This window comes from Schistocerca cancellata, chromosome 5 (genome assembly GCF_023864275.1).
Source record: "Schistocerca cancellata isolate TAMUIC-IGC-003103 chromosome 5, iqSchCanc2.1, whole genome shotgun sequence".
NCBI lineage: Eukaryota > Metazoa > Arthropoda > Insecta > Orthoptera > Acrididae > Schistocerca > Schistocerca cancellata.
Window position 1 is genome coordinate 446682342 of NC_064630.1, and position 19770 is coordinate 446702111.

The following is a 19770-nucleotide window of genomic DNA, read 5'->3' on the forward strand; positions in this document are numbered from 1 at the left end:
CACGGCACAGCGGACACACCAGGAACCGTGGTGTTGGCCGTCGAATGGCGCTAGCTGCGCAGCATTTGTGCACCGCCGCCGTCAGTGTCAGCCAGTTTGCCGTGGCATGCGGAGCTCCATCGCAGTCTTTAACACTGGTAGCATGCCGCGACAGCGTGGACGTGAACCGTATGTGCAGTTGACGGACTTTGAGCGAGGGCGTATAGTGGGCATGCGGGAGGCCGGGTGGACGTACCGCCGAATTGCTCAACACGTGGGGCGTGACGTCTCCACAGTACATCGATGTTGTCGCCAGTGGTCGGCGGAAGGTGCACGTGCCCGTCGACCTGGGACCGGACCGCAGCGACGCACGGATGCACGCCAAGACCGTAGGATCCTACGCAGTGCCGTAGGGGAGCGCACCGCCACTTCCCAGCAAATTAGGGACACTGTTGCTCCTGGGGTATCGGCGAGGACCATTCGCAACCGTCTCCATGAAGCTGGGCTACGGTCCCGCACACCGTTAGGCCGTCTTCCGCTCACGCCCCAACATCGTGCAGCCCGCCTCCAATGGTGTCGCGACAGGCGTGAATGGAGGGACGAATGGAGACGTGTCGTCTTCAGCGATGAGAGTCGCTTCTGCCTTGGTGCCAATGATGGTCGTATGCGTGTTTGGCGCCGTGCAGGTGAGCGCCACAATCAGGACTGCATACGACCGAGGCACACAGGGCCAACATCCGGCATCATGGTGTGGGGAGTGATCTCCTACACTGGCCGTACACCACTGGTGATCGTCGAGGGGACACTGAATAGTGCACGGTACATCCAAACCGTCATCGAACCCATCGTTCTACCATTCCTAGACCGGCGAGGGAACTTGCTGTTCCAACAGGACAATGCACGTCCGCATGTATCCCATGCCACCCAACGTGCTCTAGAAGGTGTAAGTCAACTACCCTGGCCAGCAAGATCTCCGGATCTATCCCCCATTGAGCATGTTTGGGACTGGATGAAGCGTCGTCTCACGCGGTCTGCACGTCCAGCACGAACGCTGGTCCAACTGTGGCGCCAGGTGGAAATGGCATGGCAAGCCGTTCCACAGGACTACATCCAGTATCTCTATGATCGTCTCCATGGGAGAATAGCAGCCTGCATTGCTGCGAAAGGTGGATATACACTGTACTAGTGCCGACATTGTGCATGCTCTGTTGCCTGTGTCTATGTGCGTGTGGTTCTGTCAGTGTGATCATGTGATGTATCTGACCCCAGGAATGTGTCAATAAAGTTTCCCCTTCCTGGGACAATGAATTCACGGTGTTCTTATTTCAATTTCCAGGAGTGTAATTTCAACAGTCGTCTGTAGCATCACATCTAAAATGCTTCGATTCTCTTCTTTACCGGTTTCCATCAGTACATATTTCACTACCACACAGTGCTGTGCCCAAAACATACATTCCCAGGAAATTTGTACCTCAAGTTAAGGCTTAAGTTTAATACTAGTATACTTCTCTTTCCCATATCATGCGCGGGTGCCTAGGTAGTAGAATTTTTTTAATTTCATCTACTTCGTAATTAACCATTACGATTTTATCTTTTTCCCTGTTCTCCTTTCATTAGTTTCATCTTTCTTCGATATATTCTAAATCCATATTCTGTACTCATTAGATTGTTCATTCCATTCAGCATATCATGTAATTATTCTTCAATTTCACTGAGGATAGCAATATCATCAGCGAGTCGTATCATTGATATCCTTTCACCTTCAATTTTAATTCCACTTCTGAACCTCTCTTTTATTACCGTCATTGTTTCGTCGATGTACAAATTACCAGTAGAGGCGAAAGAATACGTCCGAGGCTTACACTCTTTTAAAATGAGCTCTTCGTTTTCGGTCTGGAACCCTTATTTCATCCCTCTTGGCAACTGTATATATTGTATATTTTCCACCTCTCTCTCTACAGCTTACCCCTATTTCTTCAGAATTTGTATCATGTTCCACCCGTTCACATCATCGAACGCTTCTTCCAGGTCAACAGATCCTACGAATAAGTCTTGATTTTTCTTTACAGTTGCAGCCACTATCAAATGCAATTACAGAATTGCCTCTGAGACGCCTTTGCCTATCCTGAAGCCAAACAGATGGTCATGTAACACAGTCTTAATGTCTTTTCAATTTTTCTGTACTTATTCTTATCAGAAACTTGGATGCATGAGAGGTCAAGCTGCTAGTGCGATAAATCTCGCACTGCTGAGTTCTTGCGGTCTTTGAAATTGTATGGATGATATTTTCCCGATAGACAGATGGTATATCCAGACTCGTACATTCTACACACCAACATGCCACTTCCCCACGATTTTAGAGATTGTGATGGAATGATATCCATCTCTTCTTCCTTATCTTATCTTAAGCCTTCTAAAGTTCTTCTAAATTATGATTTTAATATTGTATCCCTTATCTCTTCAATATCTGCTCTCTCTTCTGCAATTAATAGTCGAATTCTCATTGCACTCTTAATGCGTTTTTAATTTCGCGGTATATTGTTTTCACTTTTCTGCGTGCTGAGTCACCCCTCCCAACAATCATTTCTTTTAGATTTCTTCACATTTTTCGTGCAGCCTTTTCGCACTAGCTTCGCAGCACTTGCTATTTATTTCCTTCGTACATGATTTGTATTTTCTGTATTCCTGAATTTCACTGAATATTTTTATAGTTCCTAGTTTCATCGATCATCTGAAGTATTTTATCCGTTATCCAATGTTTCTCCGCAGTTACCTTCTTTGTACCTATGTTCTTCTTTCCAGCATTTTCGATTGCCCGACTTAGAGATGTTCATTTCTCCTGAACTGAATTGCCTACTGAGCTGTACCATATTCCAGTATCTATAGCCGCAGAGAATTTCAGGAGGATCTAGTCATTCGTTAGTACTTCCCTACACCGCTTCTCCGCGCATTCGTTCTTCCTGACTACTCTCTTACATTTCAGCTTACTCTTCAGTGCTACTAAATTGTCTGAGTCTATGTCTGCTCATGTATAATGATGATGATGTTTCGTTTTTAGGGCGCTCAACTGCGCGGTCATCAGCGCCCGTATAAATTCCAATTTTCTACACAATCCAATTTTTCGCGCAATCCAATTGTGGCACTGTCACGAATGATGATGATGATGATGAAATGATGAGGACAACACAAACACCCAGTATCCGGGCAGTGATAATCCCCAACGCGGCCCGGAATCGAACCGGGAACCCCGAGATCCGGAGGCAGCAACGCTAGCCACTAGACCACGAGCTTCAGACGCTCGTGGATAAACCTTACAATCCAGTGCCTGATTTCGGAATTTGTGGGAGACCTTTGACACGTACACCTCCTCCAGCAGGCGCTTGATTCAGGCAACCATGAAGACTGTTCGTCCACAACGATGGCTGGAATTTGCTCGCCACTACCGCAACTGGACGTCCATTGAATGACCAAGGAGGTCTTTCAGGACGAATAAGGTTTTACGCTCCACCGCGTGAAAGGTCTGAAAGCAAAGAGATCCATGATGGAGGACAGAGTGTTATATTTTCTTGGAGTTCCCTGTGTTATCTCGTCTGGAAGGCACAATGGATCAACACAAGTACGTATCTGCTTTTGGGGATCACAACAATACCTACACGCAGTTTATTTTTGCTCGGCACGATGGTATCTTCCAGAATGACATTGGAACGCGTCACACGGCTTGCAATGTACGTGCGTAGTTCGCAGAACCCTAGGAGGTGTTTGCCTTTCTCCCCCTGGCCACCAAACTCCTCGAGTTTAAACGCAGTCGAGAGTCTGTGGGACCACTCGCAGGCAGAAGATATAGAAGTAAGGCTGAGTTTCTTAGAGGATTTGTTAAATATATATGATCAGTTTTGGTAAACATTTTTGGAATACAGTGATCATTAGATTATTATATTTTGACTAAAGTTCAGTCTTGATCACACCATTTATGTTTCAATGACATAGGTAACCGGTTTCGGTTATTTTTACATAACCATCATCAGACCCATGGCTCCCTTAGGATGGTAGGCGGAGCTCTCCTCAGCTGCTACGCAGTCCACTGATCAATTGACTTCGTAGCAGCTGAGGAGAGCTGCGCCTACCATCATAAGGGAGCCATGGCTCTGAAGATGGTTATGTAAAAATAACCGAAACCGGTTACCTATGTCATTGAAACATAAATGGTGTGATCAAGACTGAACTTTAGTCAAAATATAATATATGATCAGGTTGTAAATATCATAGATAATCATTGTTAGAACATGTTGCGCCGTCAGGGACCTCAATCGACCTGTTCGCGTCATGAATCCTCAACGGAGAAACCTAGCGCAGCTGGCCACTGCTAAGAAGTCGGCAAGTCTCCACATCCCTATCCGCACTGCAAAACGTGGTTATTCAGGCTTTCGAATCATGGCCATATTAACGTCACTGGATAGCGGGTATTGAACTCCTATCACAAGGCTGGGGAGAGGCGGAAGTCTGGAAAGTATAGCCAGTTACAGCGCTCACCCCTGGCACAGAACCGAGCAGCGCCGAATGCAGGCTTCAGAACGAAGAGACGATGAGCGTTACTCTTTTCATCAACAATATCCTTAGTGCAATGCAAATACAAAGATAAATGAAGGTAAGAACTCAAACGATATGCACTTTCCTTGCAACTAGACACGGAATACCATGGAATACTTACATGCAAACACTAGAAGCCAATTTTGGATTGATTCAGTATATTGTAAAACGGTTGTTTTGCGAGGGGTGTTAAGCGCCAACGATTCATTCTTTTTCATGCTACTCATATCAACAATGTGTAGAAGAAGTTCGGCTGAGTTTCTTAGTGGATTTATTAAGTACTGATGGTCAGTTTGCATATATCGTAGATCAGCGTTGTTTTTAGAACTTGTTGCGACGTCATCAAATGGAGACGTGTCTAGCGCAGGTTTCAGAAGACGGCAACGTGACGGCATCGACGGTGACGCTGACGCCGTCTGCAGCCGACCACAAGCGGGTGCTCACCTGCCGCGCCGAGAACCCTCGGATGAGCGCCGCCGTACAGGAGGACCTCTGGACACTCGACGTCAACTGTGAGTTGCTCCCTGAACCTGGCTCTTACGTACTGAGGCGTCTGTCTGCATTGGGGAAAGTCATATTGTTCTTCAAATAAACGAAGTTCCTAAAGTCTACTAATGAACTGTTACGAATAGAGGCGCTGGTATTGGACAACACGACCCTGTATTTATAAAATATTTGCGAGATGATTTCTCAAAGATAATGACCTAGAATCAAGTTGTAATGCTGACTCTGAAACTTAATTTCAGTTTTTCTAACGTTCAACGTATTACACAAAGTAGCTTATAGTATTTTAAAACTTGAAATAATAGAAACACAAATATAAAATAAAACTTCAATCCAGTTCTGTATTTTTACTAGCTTAGCGCCCCCTGTTCAGCTGACGTTGACTATATGGTCCACACAGATATTTTTTCTCTTCTCCTTTAATCAAATTTGTATGTTGTTACGCCCATTGACTACGGGAAATTCTACACACTAGAAAAGACTTAGTGACTCTTTAAATTGCTGATGGCTGCCAGTATTTGCGTAAGTAAAGCTTCCAACGGGTATAATTTAATTTCATACAGCGAGTTAAGACAAGAAAGAGACAAATCGGACTTAAATATTGTGCTTGCCTCAATAATGACATATTTTCGAAAAAATTTTCATCCTCTCGGACTAGAATTTAGAAAAACACTCTGTTTTTTATTTCCAATCGAGAAGTCAAATACAATTTGTGATAGAGTTAGCTTTAAAAGATCTTTGATTATGAATACTTTCATAAAACCATTCCTCTCCTATTTCACCTCGTGGTGGGTTGTTAAAAAAAACGCTTAACGTCTTTCTTTTTTATTTCTAACCGATAAATCAAGTACCAAGTTTTGTACTCGTAGTTCTAAATTCAAAACCACGGTAACAGCCACATATTTTCTGAAAAACCATTAATTGCTTATTTCACCCAGTTAAGGGTGGAATTTCGTAAAACCAATCTTAGACGATGCCTACAGTGTAACGTCAACTAAAAGTAAACTTTTTCCTAATAGGGCTCTGAAGACCCTAGCGGTATTGACCGACTGCCGTGTGATCTTCAGCCTATTGGCTTCACTGGATGGGCATGTGGGGGGGGGGGGGGGCATGTGGTCAGCACACCGCTCTCCCGCTTCTAACTCAAGTAGCTCCTCAATTTGCTTCACAAGAGCTGTCTGCACACCGCTTACCAGCAACACTTGGCAAACTGGACGGTCACTCATCCAGATTCTACGCAAGCTCATCAGCGGTTAACTTCAGTGATCTGCCGGAAATCGATGTTATCATTCCGGCAAGGCCGTTGTTCTGTATAGCATCAACACCCTCGCGAAATTTCCAGTTTCTATCCTTAGCGGTTTGGGTTGGGCGAAGATAGGTCAGTGAATCAACAGGACATTTCCTTTTGGATATAGAGCTAAGTAGCAACATTTAATTTACAGACCTTATCGTTTTTTACCTACTCGTATAACCTTCATATTTACTGTCCCTTATCTGCACCCAAGAATAGTCGGCCATCGTACCTTCATACATACTCGTGAAATCTTTGCCAATGTGGTCTTCTAGTTATTCACTATCACGTCCTTGATTTTATGGGGTATAATGAACATGTGAGTATGGACTAATACTAAGTATTTCATACTTTAAAACCTGAACGAAAAAGAGTGACACGATTAAGCGTCTGATGCCTAGGCAGCTACAAGTAGCGAAGCTGCGACAGGAAAGGTATCTCAGATAGTTGGCATCTGTTGCGGCATTTACATAGTTGCGCTCGGTAAACACCTAACTCTTACAGAATACATGAAACAGGCAATTGTGACCTTCTTGAACTGGTAAGACTATTGACGCTGGTTGTAAAAAATTGTAACGGATTACAACCACTGCCCACCGCGACATTCGATGCCGCCTGAAGGCGTTGCGGTCACGGGACGCTGTAACAAGAGTATGTAAGGGGAGCAGGCACGCGAGACGCATCACCCAAATGAAACTATGGGCTGCAAATGGGTAAATCAATAGAGATAAGGCACTTTGACAAAGCGCAGATTGATATTACGTAGAGCCTGTGAGCGAGTATATTGAAAACGGTGATGCAAGTCAAATGTTCACGTGCTATTGTTTTGAGTATCTAAGGAAGAAGATAGGAGGGCAATGAAACTACTACTAGGTGCTAAATGGATGGATGTCCACGACTCTTCACACAAAGTTGGTTTCGGAGGCTTCTCTGCTTCGTAAAGCGGCATTTCTGCGGAAAGAGCACAATGCTGGTGCACACAAGTGTTCCGGAGTACACCGTATGAAACGTCCCCTTAGAACAAATTTATACAAGACTGTGCTTATAAACCTCTTACACTATTTGCTTTTCAAACAGCTGAGCAAAACTGAACGTACTCAAACATTCACTAAAGTGACACACAATATTTTTAGCGCAACGCAATCTGACTATCAAAAATCCCTACAAAAGAATGGCTCTGACAAACATTAAACTATACCTTTCACAAATCACTTACCTCACAAAAATCTTCGTTACTCAAGCTACTGCAATACAGCGAGCGCCACTACTGCCAGCTAAATAAAAGATTCAAACTACTGAAGGCACTAACTACTGATAGTCTTAGCAAATGAAAGATTCTAGTAGAGAACAAACAATGTGTTTACCTCAATATTCATAATATATACAGCAGTTCATGACATTTTTCAAAACTCCGCCATCTCTCTCCCCACATCCACCACTGCTGGCGGCTCACCTCCAACTGCGCAACGCTACGCGCTGTTCACATCCAGCTATAGCAGTTCATGACAACAATGGCAGACAACAATGCAAACTAGCCACATACTGCACACAGCACAGCCAGTGATTTTCATACAGAGCGCTACGTGGCATTACCAATATAAAAATCTAAACAGCCTACTTACAACCGTTCATCGCATATTATCATGGAGCACCCTTATGTAGACATATTTAGACCCAACGACATCGTCAGTTACGATTGCAATGGACAATTGGGATACCATCGTCGATCAACGCAGACGTGATGACTCTTCGAGTGAACGTCATTTTTCCTACACTATTTCATTGGACGTCTCCACAGTCATTGTGAAAGGCCGAAATACTAAATGTCGTTTTCCAAAGCTGTTTCACCGAGGAAGACTGCAGTGTAGTTACTTCTCTAGATTGTCGCACAGATGACAAAATGGTAGATATCGAAATAGATATCAGTTCGATTTTACACAGACGATCGAGTGCAACCCAGCTAGCGCTATTCGTCCACGAGAATCAGAGGGCCATAGACACGGTTTCCCAGGTAGATGCCGTGTTTCTTGACTTCCGCAATGCTTTTGATACAGTTCCCCACAGTCGTTTAATGAACAAAGTAAGAGCATAAGGACTATCAGACCAATTGTGTGACTGAGTTGAAGAGTTACTAGATAACTGAACGCAGCATGTCATTCTCAATGGAGAGAGGTCTTCTGAAGTAAGAGTGATTTCAGGTGTGACGCAGGGGAGTGTCGTAGGACCGTTGCTATTCACAATGTACATAAATGACCTTGTAGTATATCTAGAGGTTGTAACAATGAAAAATTGTACTGAAATGTAGGAGGATCAGCAACGAATTGACGCATGGTGCAGGGAATGACAATTTTATCTCAATGTAGACAAGTGTAATGTGCTGCAAATACATAGGAAGAAAGACCCTTTATCATTTAGCTACAATATAGCAGGCCAGCAACTGGAAACAGTTAATTCCATAAATTATCTTGGAATAGTCATTAGGAGTGATTTAAAATGGAATGACCATATAAAAGTAATCGTCGGTAAAGCAGATGTCAGACTGAGATTCGTAGGAAGAATCCTAAGGAAACGCAGTCCGAAAACATAGGAAGTAGGTTACAGTACACTTGTTCGCCAACTGCTTGAATACTGTTCACCTATGTGGGATCCGTACCATATAGGGTTGATATAAGAGATAGAGAAGATCCAACGGAGAGCAGCGCGCTTCGTTACAGGATCATTCAGTAATCGCGAAAGCGTTATGGAGATGATAGTTAAACTCCAGTGAAACGCTCTGCAAGAGAGACGCTCAATAGCTCGGTACGGGCTTTTGTTGAAGTTTCGAGAACATACCTTCACCGAGGGGTCAAGCAGTATATTGCTCCCCCCCCCCCCCCCTACGTATATCTCCCGAAGATACCGTGAGGATAAAATTAGAGAGATTAGAGCCCACACAGACGCATACCGACAATCTTTCTTTCCACGAACAATACGAGACTGGAATAGAAGGGAGAACCGATAGAGGTACTCAAGGTACCCTCCGCCACACACCGTCAGGTGGCTTGCGGAGTGTGGATGTAGATGTAGATATAGAGGTGGTGAACGGCAGCTCGAAACGTGCAGAGCGCCACGGAAGTTTGCTGGTGGAAGCAATATTATGCTATGAGAGACGTTATCCTGCATTTGCATGGGGCCTGTGTCAGTAATCGAAGATGTGCTAACGGCTGCGAACCACCTGTATCCCTTCATTCGTGATGTCTTCCCCGACGGCTCTGTCATCTTTCAGCAGAATAATTGTCCGTGTCTCAAGAAAAAACCGTGCTACAATGCTTTGAGGGTCATTATAGTAAACTAACGTTGATGTCTCGGCGCCGAAATTGGCCTGATGTAAATCCTGTAGAAACAAAGCGGGGCGCTATCGGGCGTTATCACCGTGTACGCTATATAGCGAACCATTATTAGGCGAATTACATGACCTGTCCGTAGTCATCTAATGCTACGTACCTCCACACACCTACCCACAAACTGTCGTATCCATGACCTACAGTGATCCATTCTACAGTGAAGTATTTCGTTCCAAAGATGGAGAAACAGGCTATTAAGCAGGTGGTCGTAATGTTCTGGCTCATCAGTCCACAGATAGATATTATTACAGATGCTTACTTAAGAGCAAACGATACTAGACATACACATTTTTGAAGAAAATGTTTACTGCACAGCCACGAAGACCTGCTGATAAATAATTTAGTGTTAACTACTGGTTTCGTTCATCCGATGAATTTTTTCTGTCGACTACTCGTATATACTGCATTTTACTATTGACAGCAGTGTCACTATATGGCTTATATTTTAATTGTCGCTACCGTAAGAATGTTGTCATGCAGACTATTGTGAAAAATTTTAAGATACCTGAGGGTTGTCAAATGACCGAAACTGGTAGTAATAGAGATTTATTTATTAGCAGCTCTTGGCACTACTGAAATATGACCCTCTCACATATAAATGAGTAGTGAGGCACCATCTGCTCCAAATATATCATTTTTGTTGAATGTCACAAATTCAGTTAAGGGTTTTCGCATACTGAGGTCGACCGTTAACATGACACTAATCTTCACCTTTTCGTTCAAACCTTTCTTTGCCATTTGTAATGCATCAAGTGATTTTAATGGGTGTAGTATACTTAATTACTTTTTTTCTATGTCTCAGCATAAAACTAGCTTTCAGAGCATTTTAATGCCTACACAGTGTAACTAAAATAACTTTTACATACTGCTCCACTGATATAAAGCACTCGAGTTTCATTTAAAACCACTTATAAGACTTATTTACAGAGTCAGTATACTCGTGGTGTAGCGTTCTGTGCACATGAAATTGTGCCACAGTTCCTATCGCCACTGCTTCATCGTTTCCCTCCAAAGCAAAGACAAGCATAGACTCTAGTCCAAGGTGCCACTTTTTCCCTACTACACAAAAGGAATGGTTCCCTGTCACTACATGCGTAAACTGTCTGATATCTTCCCAATAATTCTAACCATACAAACTACAATTACAAACATTCAGTAGTTACTAACACAAACCGCAGGTAGAGCAAGCGCTGTTGTTCGCCTATATTTTACACAGTTCAGCAACTGGCAGCTCCCTCCAACAGATATGTCCGATCAGGACGGCAGACACTAACCATCTATAGTTAGTTTAATTTATCAAATGAACAGCGCTTTTCCTTCTTCTCAATAATCAACTGCATTGTTGCAAAGTTCTCCATTAGTGTATTTAAAGATTGGCATGTATTGCTGTTATTAATTCCAGTTTTCTTTTCTTTTTTGGATCCGCTTTCTCAGTTGATTTCTGGGTTTCCCGATAGGCGTTTATAGACTTTCTTCGCTTCTGATGGAATTCTTAACTCATGGAGACGTCTGCTTTTTCTTTGGACAGCACACTGTAAACAAACATGTTAACATTTGATTTTTATTATTATTATTATCACTTCTATTGTTACTATTATTACACGATTAATTAATACAAAGATAATTTAGTGCTATCTACAAAGTACATTACGTTTTGGAATTAAAAACAAATAAAGTATTGGATTTTTTAAAATTATATTCAGATGAAAGCGACACTTAAATACTACTTTTCTACATAGTTGCCATTTAAATTAATGCACTAATCGTAGCGATGGACGAGCTTGGAAATTCCTTCGTCGTAAAATTCGGCCGCCTGCGCCTTCAACCACGTGGTTACCTCTTCTTGAAGCCGTGCGTCGTCATCAAAACGCTACGTAGCCAACCACTTCTTCGTTGCTGGGAATAAGTGGAAGTCACTCGATGCCAGGTCGGGACTGTACGGCGGATGAGGAAACAACTCCCACTTAAAAGATTCGAGAGCTTCACGAGTGGCATTTGCCGCGTGGGCTCGGGCGTTGTCGTGAATCAGCAAGATCTTTGAGCCCAACTTTCCCCTGCGCTTGTTTTGTATTGCTCTTCTGAGGTTGTGCATAGTTTTACAATACGTTTGAGAGTTTATTGTAGTGCCTCTTTCCAGGATATCCACAAAAATCACACCTTTTCTGTCCCAAAAGACAGTCGCCATCACCTTCCTTGCCGACATTGTCTACATGCGTTTCTTGGGTTTTTGTGGGGAATTTGTGTGCCCCCACTGCATTGACTGCAATTTTGTCTCGCAGTTCACATGCTTAACCCATGTTTCGTTACCAGTAACGATGCGATCGAGTAATGAGTCGCCATCTTTCTCGTAAGCGTCCAAAAACGTTAACGCTGCAGCCATTCGCTGATTTTTTTGAATGTCTGTCAAGATTTTTGGTATCCATCTTGCACAAAACTTGTGGTAACCAAGCTTTTCGGTAATGATTTCATGCAACAAACTTCGTGAAATTTGTGGAAAACTCATAGAGAGTTCCGTTATTGTGAAATTACGGTTTTCACGGACCGCGGCATCGACTTTTTCGACAAGTTCGGCAGTCAATATGCTGGGTCTTCCACTTCGCTCTTCGTCGTGAACCTTAGTTCGGCCATTTTTAAATTTTATGACCCATTAACGCACTCCACCTTCAGTGATTATGTTGTCCCCATACACTTCACAAAGCTGCCGATAGATTTCCATCGGTGTACAGTTTTCTGCAGTCAGAAACCTTATTACAGCACGCACTTCACACTTCGCGGCATTTTCAATTAACGCTGACATTTCAAACTGTCACTGTAACTCAACGGAGTACAGCACGAACCTCTCACTAGCACGGCAGGATGCCGACTGAGCGGCGGAATGCCAAGACACCAAGATGGCCGCGCTAGCCCCGCCCCTAACGGACACAAACGAAAGCGTATTGTACTTAGTGGATAACCCTCGTATATATATATTGGTTGGTTTCAGGCAAAACTATTCCTGTACAAACAACCTGTTTATTTTACAGTACCTAAAGCAGATGGTTATAGTAATACGAAAACAGTCACGCATTGCCTTTCTAGATTTAGCAAATTAATATGACACGATTCCTGGAGCAACACCTCGGGAATATATTTGTATATATTCTCCCAGTTTTGTTCCACAAATCGTGGACTCTATCACTGTGTTATGGGTTTGCTAGAGATTGCAAGTACTCCTATTCCTTCTATCCAGTTCCCTGTTGAATTTGTCTACGAACAGTCTTCCTGCGTACTTTCCTAACTCAACAGGCCGCAGCCTCACCAGAGGCGTTCGCTTCACGGAAAGGCTTCGTGCTAAGCTCCAAGACCGGGCACACGAATAATATGAAAGCAGTATATTAAATCCATCAACATACATCTCGCGAAGTGATCTGAGACATTCGAGCGCTTACGTAGCTACAGTCGATCTTGTGCGCCGTTGGTGGATGGAACAGGAAACAGTAGAAATAACTGTTGTAAATGAAGAAGCCTCGACGTCTTTGTAAGGATCCTTTAAGAACTATGCAGTTTTTTCTCATATACTACTGAATTTCATGTAAATGGTTTAAGCTTGAATCTGAGAATAATTGTGTTACTTTTGCATGTCACTAATAATCAAAAGTTGCTATTATAGTATAGTACAACTCATTCTGTAGAAAAGAGATGATTATGGATTATCCATGAATTAAGTTTCTACTCGTAATTTTCTGAACCCAATTTCAAGAAATTTTCTCTTGCACTTTAAATCTTCATTTTTCTTTCACAGTCCCTCCTTCAGTGGAACTGCAGTTGGGAACTAAACTCAACGCAGACGACATTAAGGAAGGGGACGATGTCTACTTCGAGTGCAATATTGAGGCAAACCCCGACATCTACAAACTCGTCTGGAAACTGAATGTGAGTATCTGCCACACAAAAAGCGCCAGCTGTCGTTATGGCAAATATTTTTCACGAATCCTTGTTGCCTTATAAGACAATTTCATCCTGAAATGTATTCGGCACTCTCATGTCTGTATTCTTACGGATATATCCCCCGGATTCTAGGAATCCTACGGAGGTTGAACGTCATATAATTTTATTCAAGGCCACTTTTGAACAATGAGTAGAGAAGAGATGCAACATTTCGATCAGCCTACTCAGTTCATAGAACGCTACAGCATTAATTTGGCGGATGCCTAAATGCGGCTAACGTAAGGAAAAGATAAAATTGGTAATCTTTTCAGTATTAAGTTTCTTTGTCCGGAGGTATTTGACAAGCTAAGCTGAGCATGCCAAAGAAGTAGTGTGATAATGACAGTTTTAATGTCAATATTTATAATTTTATAAAATACACATTGTTGTGTTATACACTCTAGGCTGTTTCTTATGCACTTACATGGTATGTTTCCCTCTGTTTCGCTATATCTTACACACTGGTCCCCGCGGCTGCATTCGTCGGAGGTTCGAGTCCTCCCTTGGGCATGGGTGTCTGTGTGTCGTCCTTACAGTAAGTTAGTTTAAGTTAGATTAAATAGTGTGTAATCTTAGGGACCGATGACCTCATCCGTTTGGTCCCATATGAGCTTTTTCCATGAAGTTACGTACGTGATCCAGCGCAAAGGACTTCCTAATGTCATAATAACTGTGCCCAGAATAAAGCTTCAAAGACCTTTTATGTCAGCTGTACAAACCGTAGACAATATATTTGTTTCAAGTACCTCCTCAGTTCTCTCCACGATACTGAATAGGCTCCATTCCTGACTTACCTTTGAGGAAAATCTTTAAATATTACTAAGAATCAAATACAGGACCATGCTGCAACGTTCCGACGACTTTTCATCTAACCTATGGAGTAAAAACCTACATGGATTACTTACTAGAAACCTGTTTTGAAACTTTGTGTCTGAGAAAAATGTCACCTTATTTCGCTCCCCCTTAACTTCGTAACAAGACCACAAGAATCTTCCACATTAAAACGTAACACAGTCGGTAAAGCGGTGTACAGTAACGGGTGAATATATCACACTTACCATACACGTTATTTGTCACCTACGAATTGCTACTCTTTCACGTCTTTGTAACAATGTTTCTTCCACGAACCCCAGTTCGTGCGAGGTGTGTGCTCCAGGCTTTTTTGATGCACGTTAAACATCTTGGCGACGTAATTGCTGCACTGCCGACGAAGGAAATGTTTATCAGTGAACCTGGGCCATTTCCATGTGATGCCATATTTCTTTGTTTCTTCATTCTCTGCTTTAAGGAGTAAAGCGGGCAGCATGAGATCCGACACATAAATGGCAGATATTTTCGTCTATTTAGCTGGCTAACTGGTAGTGGGTCAGACGGATTATCAACTGAAAATAAATGGGAGAAGATTATCAGTACTGGTATTTGTGTTACTAGGGAAACCTCCTAATAATCTTGATCGGAATCAGATGATCGTCTCAGACAAAAGAAAAAAAAATCTGTTTTGAGTTGTACATATGTTTATTTGAAATGGCACTGACGCTAGCCTCTACTAGTAATGTAGATTCCCAAATCAACAACCGCTGTGGATAAAAATTATTTTATGTTCGTTGGTAGTCCAAGACTGCAGATCCAACCTTAGGCCAGCTGCGGGAGACCAGCTAGTGTTTCAGAGAAATGTAGGGTCACTCTAGGCGATACTAACCCTACGAATTACAAGATAGGAAGTACGAAGGTGGAAAGTATCGAGCCGGTATCATATCGATGCTTTACACCGCATCTATCTGGGAACAAATTGTGTCATATTAAATGTGGGCAAAATTATAATGATGCTCCAAATTAACCTGCTTTGCATGGCTTTTTTTATTGACATCATCAGGTTACCTTCCCTTAGGAACGTGGGTGCACTCAGCGACTGTGATATAATGTTATATCTCTATATAACTCTTACATCATTTACCTAATCACACATCGGGCGTGGTGATCTAGCTTTAAAGCGGATGCGTGGAAACCGGGAGGTCGCGGTATCGAATCCCGGTCGGACTATGGAAATTTTCATTATACTTTTAATCTAGCTTTCGACCCTCAACGACGTGAAATTCGTGAGGAACAACAGGTAGCTCGGATTCCATGTTAAGCCGTATGTCCAATTTCCCCAGCTGTGCAACTGGGCTACGTTAGGGAGACTCAAGGCGGCAAAGTGGCGTCCAGTTATAAGACTTGCACCCGGCCATTGACCCATATGCAGTTATTATCTAATAACCTCAGACAAAATTTTGCTTTGCCGTTGACTTATTTTGCTTCACACACTGTCGTGGAATCCAACTGCTCTATAGAGGAAAAATTCATAATTATACATCACTTCAGTCATAGGGTAAAGATGTGTTTGCCTGAAGACCATAGTGCTTTACTAGCGATTACGATATTCTAGGTGTCACACTGTTACCATTCGCTTAAATTTTATCTGACTTATCATCCAGTTACAGGAGGGCCATTATAAACATGTTTTCGAACCACAGCGCATCAAAGTATTATTGACATTAGGAGATACTTTTATAACTAAATGTCACGAGTACTTTCAGAAGAGCTCTAAAAAGTTCTTCTATTCGTTAATGGAGATCTGCACTAGCAACTAACGGCACACCATCACTTACGTAGTAATTGTTCACTTAGGATTCATCACCTCTTATTCCTTCTTTTTTTCAGGTTAGGAAACTGGAAACATCCTCTACGGGCGCAGGAAGTCGAGATGGTGATATGTAATCTCCCCTGTTACCTAATTTCATTTTGTGCTAGCCTGATGACGTCTGAGCGGAGTGTTGTTTTCCACAGTAGTAATGAATATTTTGATAATGTCTTGTGTCTGAGAGTCTTACAATATCTGTGTTGTTTTGTCCAATTCCAAATTAGCACCCTGTACATACATTTCGTGATCGAAAGTATCCGGACACATGGATGAAAATGACTTAAAAGTTCGTAGCACCCTCATCTGTATTGCTGGAATTCAATATGGTGTTGGCCCACAAGTAACCTTGATGACAGCTTTCGCTCTCGCAGGCATACGTGTAATCAGATGGCAGACCGTTTCTTGGGGAAGGCAGCTCATTCCTCACTGAGTGCTCCACCGAGGAGAGGTATCGATGTCGGTCGGTGAGGCCTGGCACGAAGTCGGCATTCCGAAACATCCCAAAAGTTTTCTATAGGATTGAGATTAGGACTCTGTGCAGGCCAATCCATTACAGGGATGTTATTCTAGTGTAGTCACTGCGCCATTGACCGTGCATTGAGAACAGATGCCCGATCGTGTTGAAAGATGCAATCGCCATCCCCGAATTGCTCTTCAACAGTGGGAAGCAAGAAGGTGCTTAAAACGTCTATATACGCCTTTGCTGTGATAGTGCCACGCAAAACAACAAGGGGTGCATGCCCCTCCAAGAAAAACACGACCACACCATAACACCACGATCTCCGAATTTCACTGTTGGCACTACTCACGCTGGCAGATGACGTTCACCGGGCATTCGCCATACCCACACCATGGCATCGGATCACCACATTGTGTACCGTGATTCGTCACTCCACACAACGTTTTTCAACTGTTCAGTCATCCAATGTCTATTGTCTTTACACCAAGCGAGGCGTCGTTTGGCATTTAACGGCGTGATGTGAGGATTACAAACAGCTGGTCGACCAAGTTTTCTCACCTCCCGCCCAACTGTCATAGTACTTACAGTGGATCCTTATACAGTTTGGAATTCCTGTGTGATGGTCTGGATAGATGTCTGCCTATTACAAATTACGACATTCTTCAATTGTCGGCGGTCTCTGTCAGTCAACAGACGAGGTCGGCCGGTAAGCTTTTGTGCTGTACGTGTCCCATCACGTTTCCAATTCCCTATCACATCGGAAACAGTGAACGTAGGAGTGTGGAAATCTCGCGTAGAGAGATATGACACAAGTGACACACTGTCACATAAGCACGTTCAGAGTTCGTGAGTCCCACGGAGGGCCCAATTCTGCTCTGTCACGATGTCTAATGACTACTGAGGTTGCTGATTTGAAGTACCTGGATGTAGGTGGCAGCACGATGAATCTATGACAAACGTATGTTTTTGGGGGTGTCCGGATACTTTTGATCACATAGCGTATTTATACATTATTTGAAACTTATTAACCACCCTTACCCTCTCAAGTAACATACACAAGACTGTAGGACTGAAACAGACGAAAAAGAAAAGTACATTAGGATATTCTATGGTATTCACCAATGACGACTTTTCTTGGAATGTGATAGAAACCCCTTTGTTTCGCAGGGTCAGCTCATGGTGGAAGGCACCCGAACGAGAATGTGGATGATCAACCACAGACTGGTGCTGCGAAACGTCGACAGGCGGCGACACGCCGGCAACTACACGTGCGTCGCGTCCAACGTCGAAGGCGATGGCGTCAGCAACACCTTCCACCTCAGAATCAAGTGTGAGTTCCCTAGCAGTAAGACAACATATTTTCAGATGGGCAATATCTTCATGTTGGAACAGGGAAACGCGGAAGGATGCGTCTCTAAGCTAATTCGAAAATTATTTCAGATCTGAACAGTTTAAAATGTTTTTTTTTATAGAGTAGAAAAAATATTGGTTATTTTGAGGAAACTATGGGTGAGAATGTAACAATTCCTGTTCCAAAGAAGGTTGGTATTGACAGGTGTGAATGATAAACAACCATCATTTCGTAAGTCATGCTTGCAAATTACAATAACTTACATAAGGACGGAAATACTGTTCGAAGCCGACATCGGAGGTACAGAAAAATGTAGGAACACGCAAGATCATATTGACGCTACAAGTTCACGTAGAAGATTGAAGGAAATACAACTCCTGTTTCTAGAATTTGTAGGTCGGGAGAAACCTATTGAGAAGGTTGACTGGAACAGTCTCTTTGAATTTTTCGTGGTATCAGAGGTAAGATACAGGGAGCGAAAGGTTGTACGGAAAGCAGACTTCAGTTATAAGAGTCGAAGGACATGAAAAGGAAACAGTTGCAGAGGAGGATGTAGACTTAACGTTAGTCCCTCTCTCTGTGCACTGAGCGAGCATAAAGGTTGCCAAACAGAAATTACGAACGGAAATTAAAGTACAGGTTAGTTCTTGAAATTCTGTTTCTGTCAGAGAACACAAAAAACATGCAAGTTAAGTTCCAAGGAATGGACAATATCTTAAAAAGAGATTATCAGAGGAATAGAAACAAAAACAAAGTATAGAGTATGCAGATTCGTCGAATTAAGGCAGCTGATGGTGATAGAATTAGATTAGGAAATGAGACACTAAAAGTAGTCCATGGGTTTCGCTAACTGGACAGCCAAATAACTAACGCTAGCCAAATTAGAGAGGATATAAAGCGCAGACCGAGAACAGCCACTAAAGCGTTACTGAAAACAAAAAATTAATTAACAATTTAAATGTTGGGAAGTCCTTTCACAAGGTATTTGGGAGTGTAGCCTCGTACAGAAGCCTAACAGGACAAGAACCAGTTCACACAACAACAAAACACAAGATTTTGAAGTTTGGTTCTACAGTAGAAGTTGAAAATTAGATGGACAGATCGAATAACTAAAGATACTGTAGTGAATCGAATTGTGAAAGAATTATATTTGGGACACAACATAGACTCTGTGCAGGCGAGTCCATTATAGAGATGTTATTGTCGTGTAGCCACTCTGCCATAGGCCGTGCATTATGAACAGGTGCTCGATCGTGTTGAAAGATGCAATCGCCATCCCCGAATCGCTCTTCAACAGTGGGAAGCAAGAAGGTGCATAAAACATCAATGTAATCCTTTGCTGCGATAGTGCCACGCAAAAATACAAGGAGTGCAAGTCCCCTCCATGAGAAACACGACCGCACCATAAAACTACCACCTCCGAATTTTACTGTTGGCACTACACACGCTGGCAGATGTCGTTCACCGGGCATTCGCCATAGCTACACAATTTTGTACTTTCAACATTGCAGCCCAGTCAGCAAGCGTGATAATCTATTCTATATGAAACCATCGGCCTCGGTTGCGGTA

The 19770-nt window shown here is 42.8% G+C and overlaps 1 protein-coding gene across 1 annotated transcript in view; it reads left to right on the forward strand.

The window, feature by feature from the left end:
* Positions 1-19770, forward strand: part of LOC126187897 (nephrin-like) — an 878271-nt gene that overhangs the window by 721395 nt on the left and 137106 nt on the right. The window contains exons 7-9 of the mRNA XM_049929248.1: positions 4934-5078; positions 13526-13656; positions 18018-18180. Of these exons, the coding sequence (XP_049785205.1) occupies positions 4934-5078; positions 13526-13656; positions 18018-18180 (439 nt within the window). The remainder of the gene's footprint in view (positions 1-4933; positions 5079-13525; positions 13657-18017; positions 18181-19770) is intronic.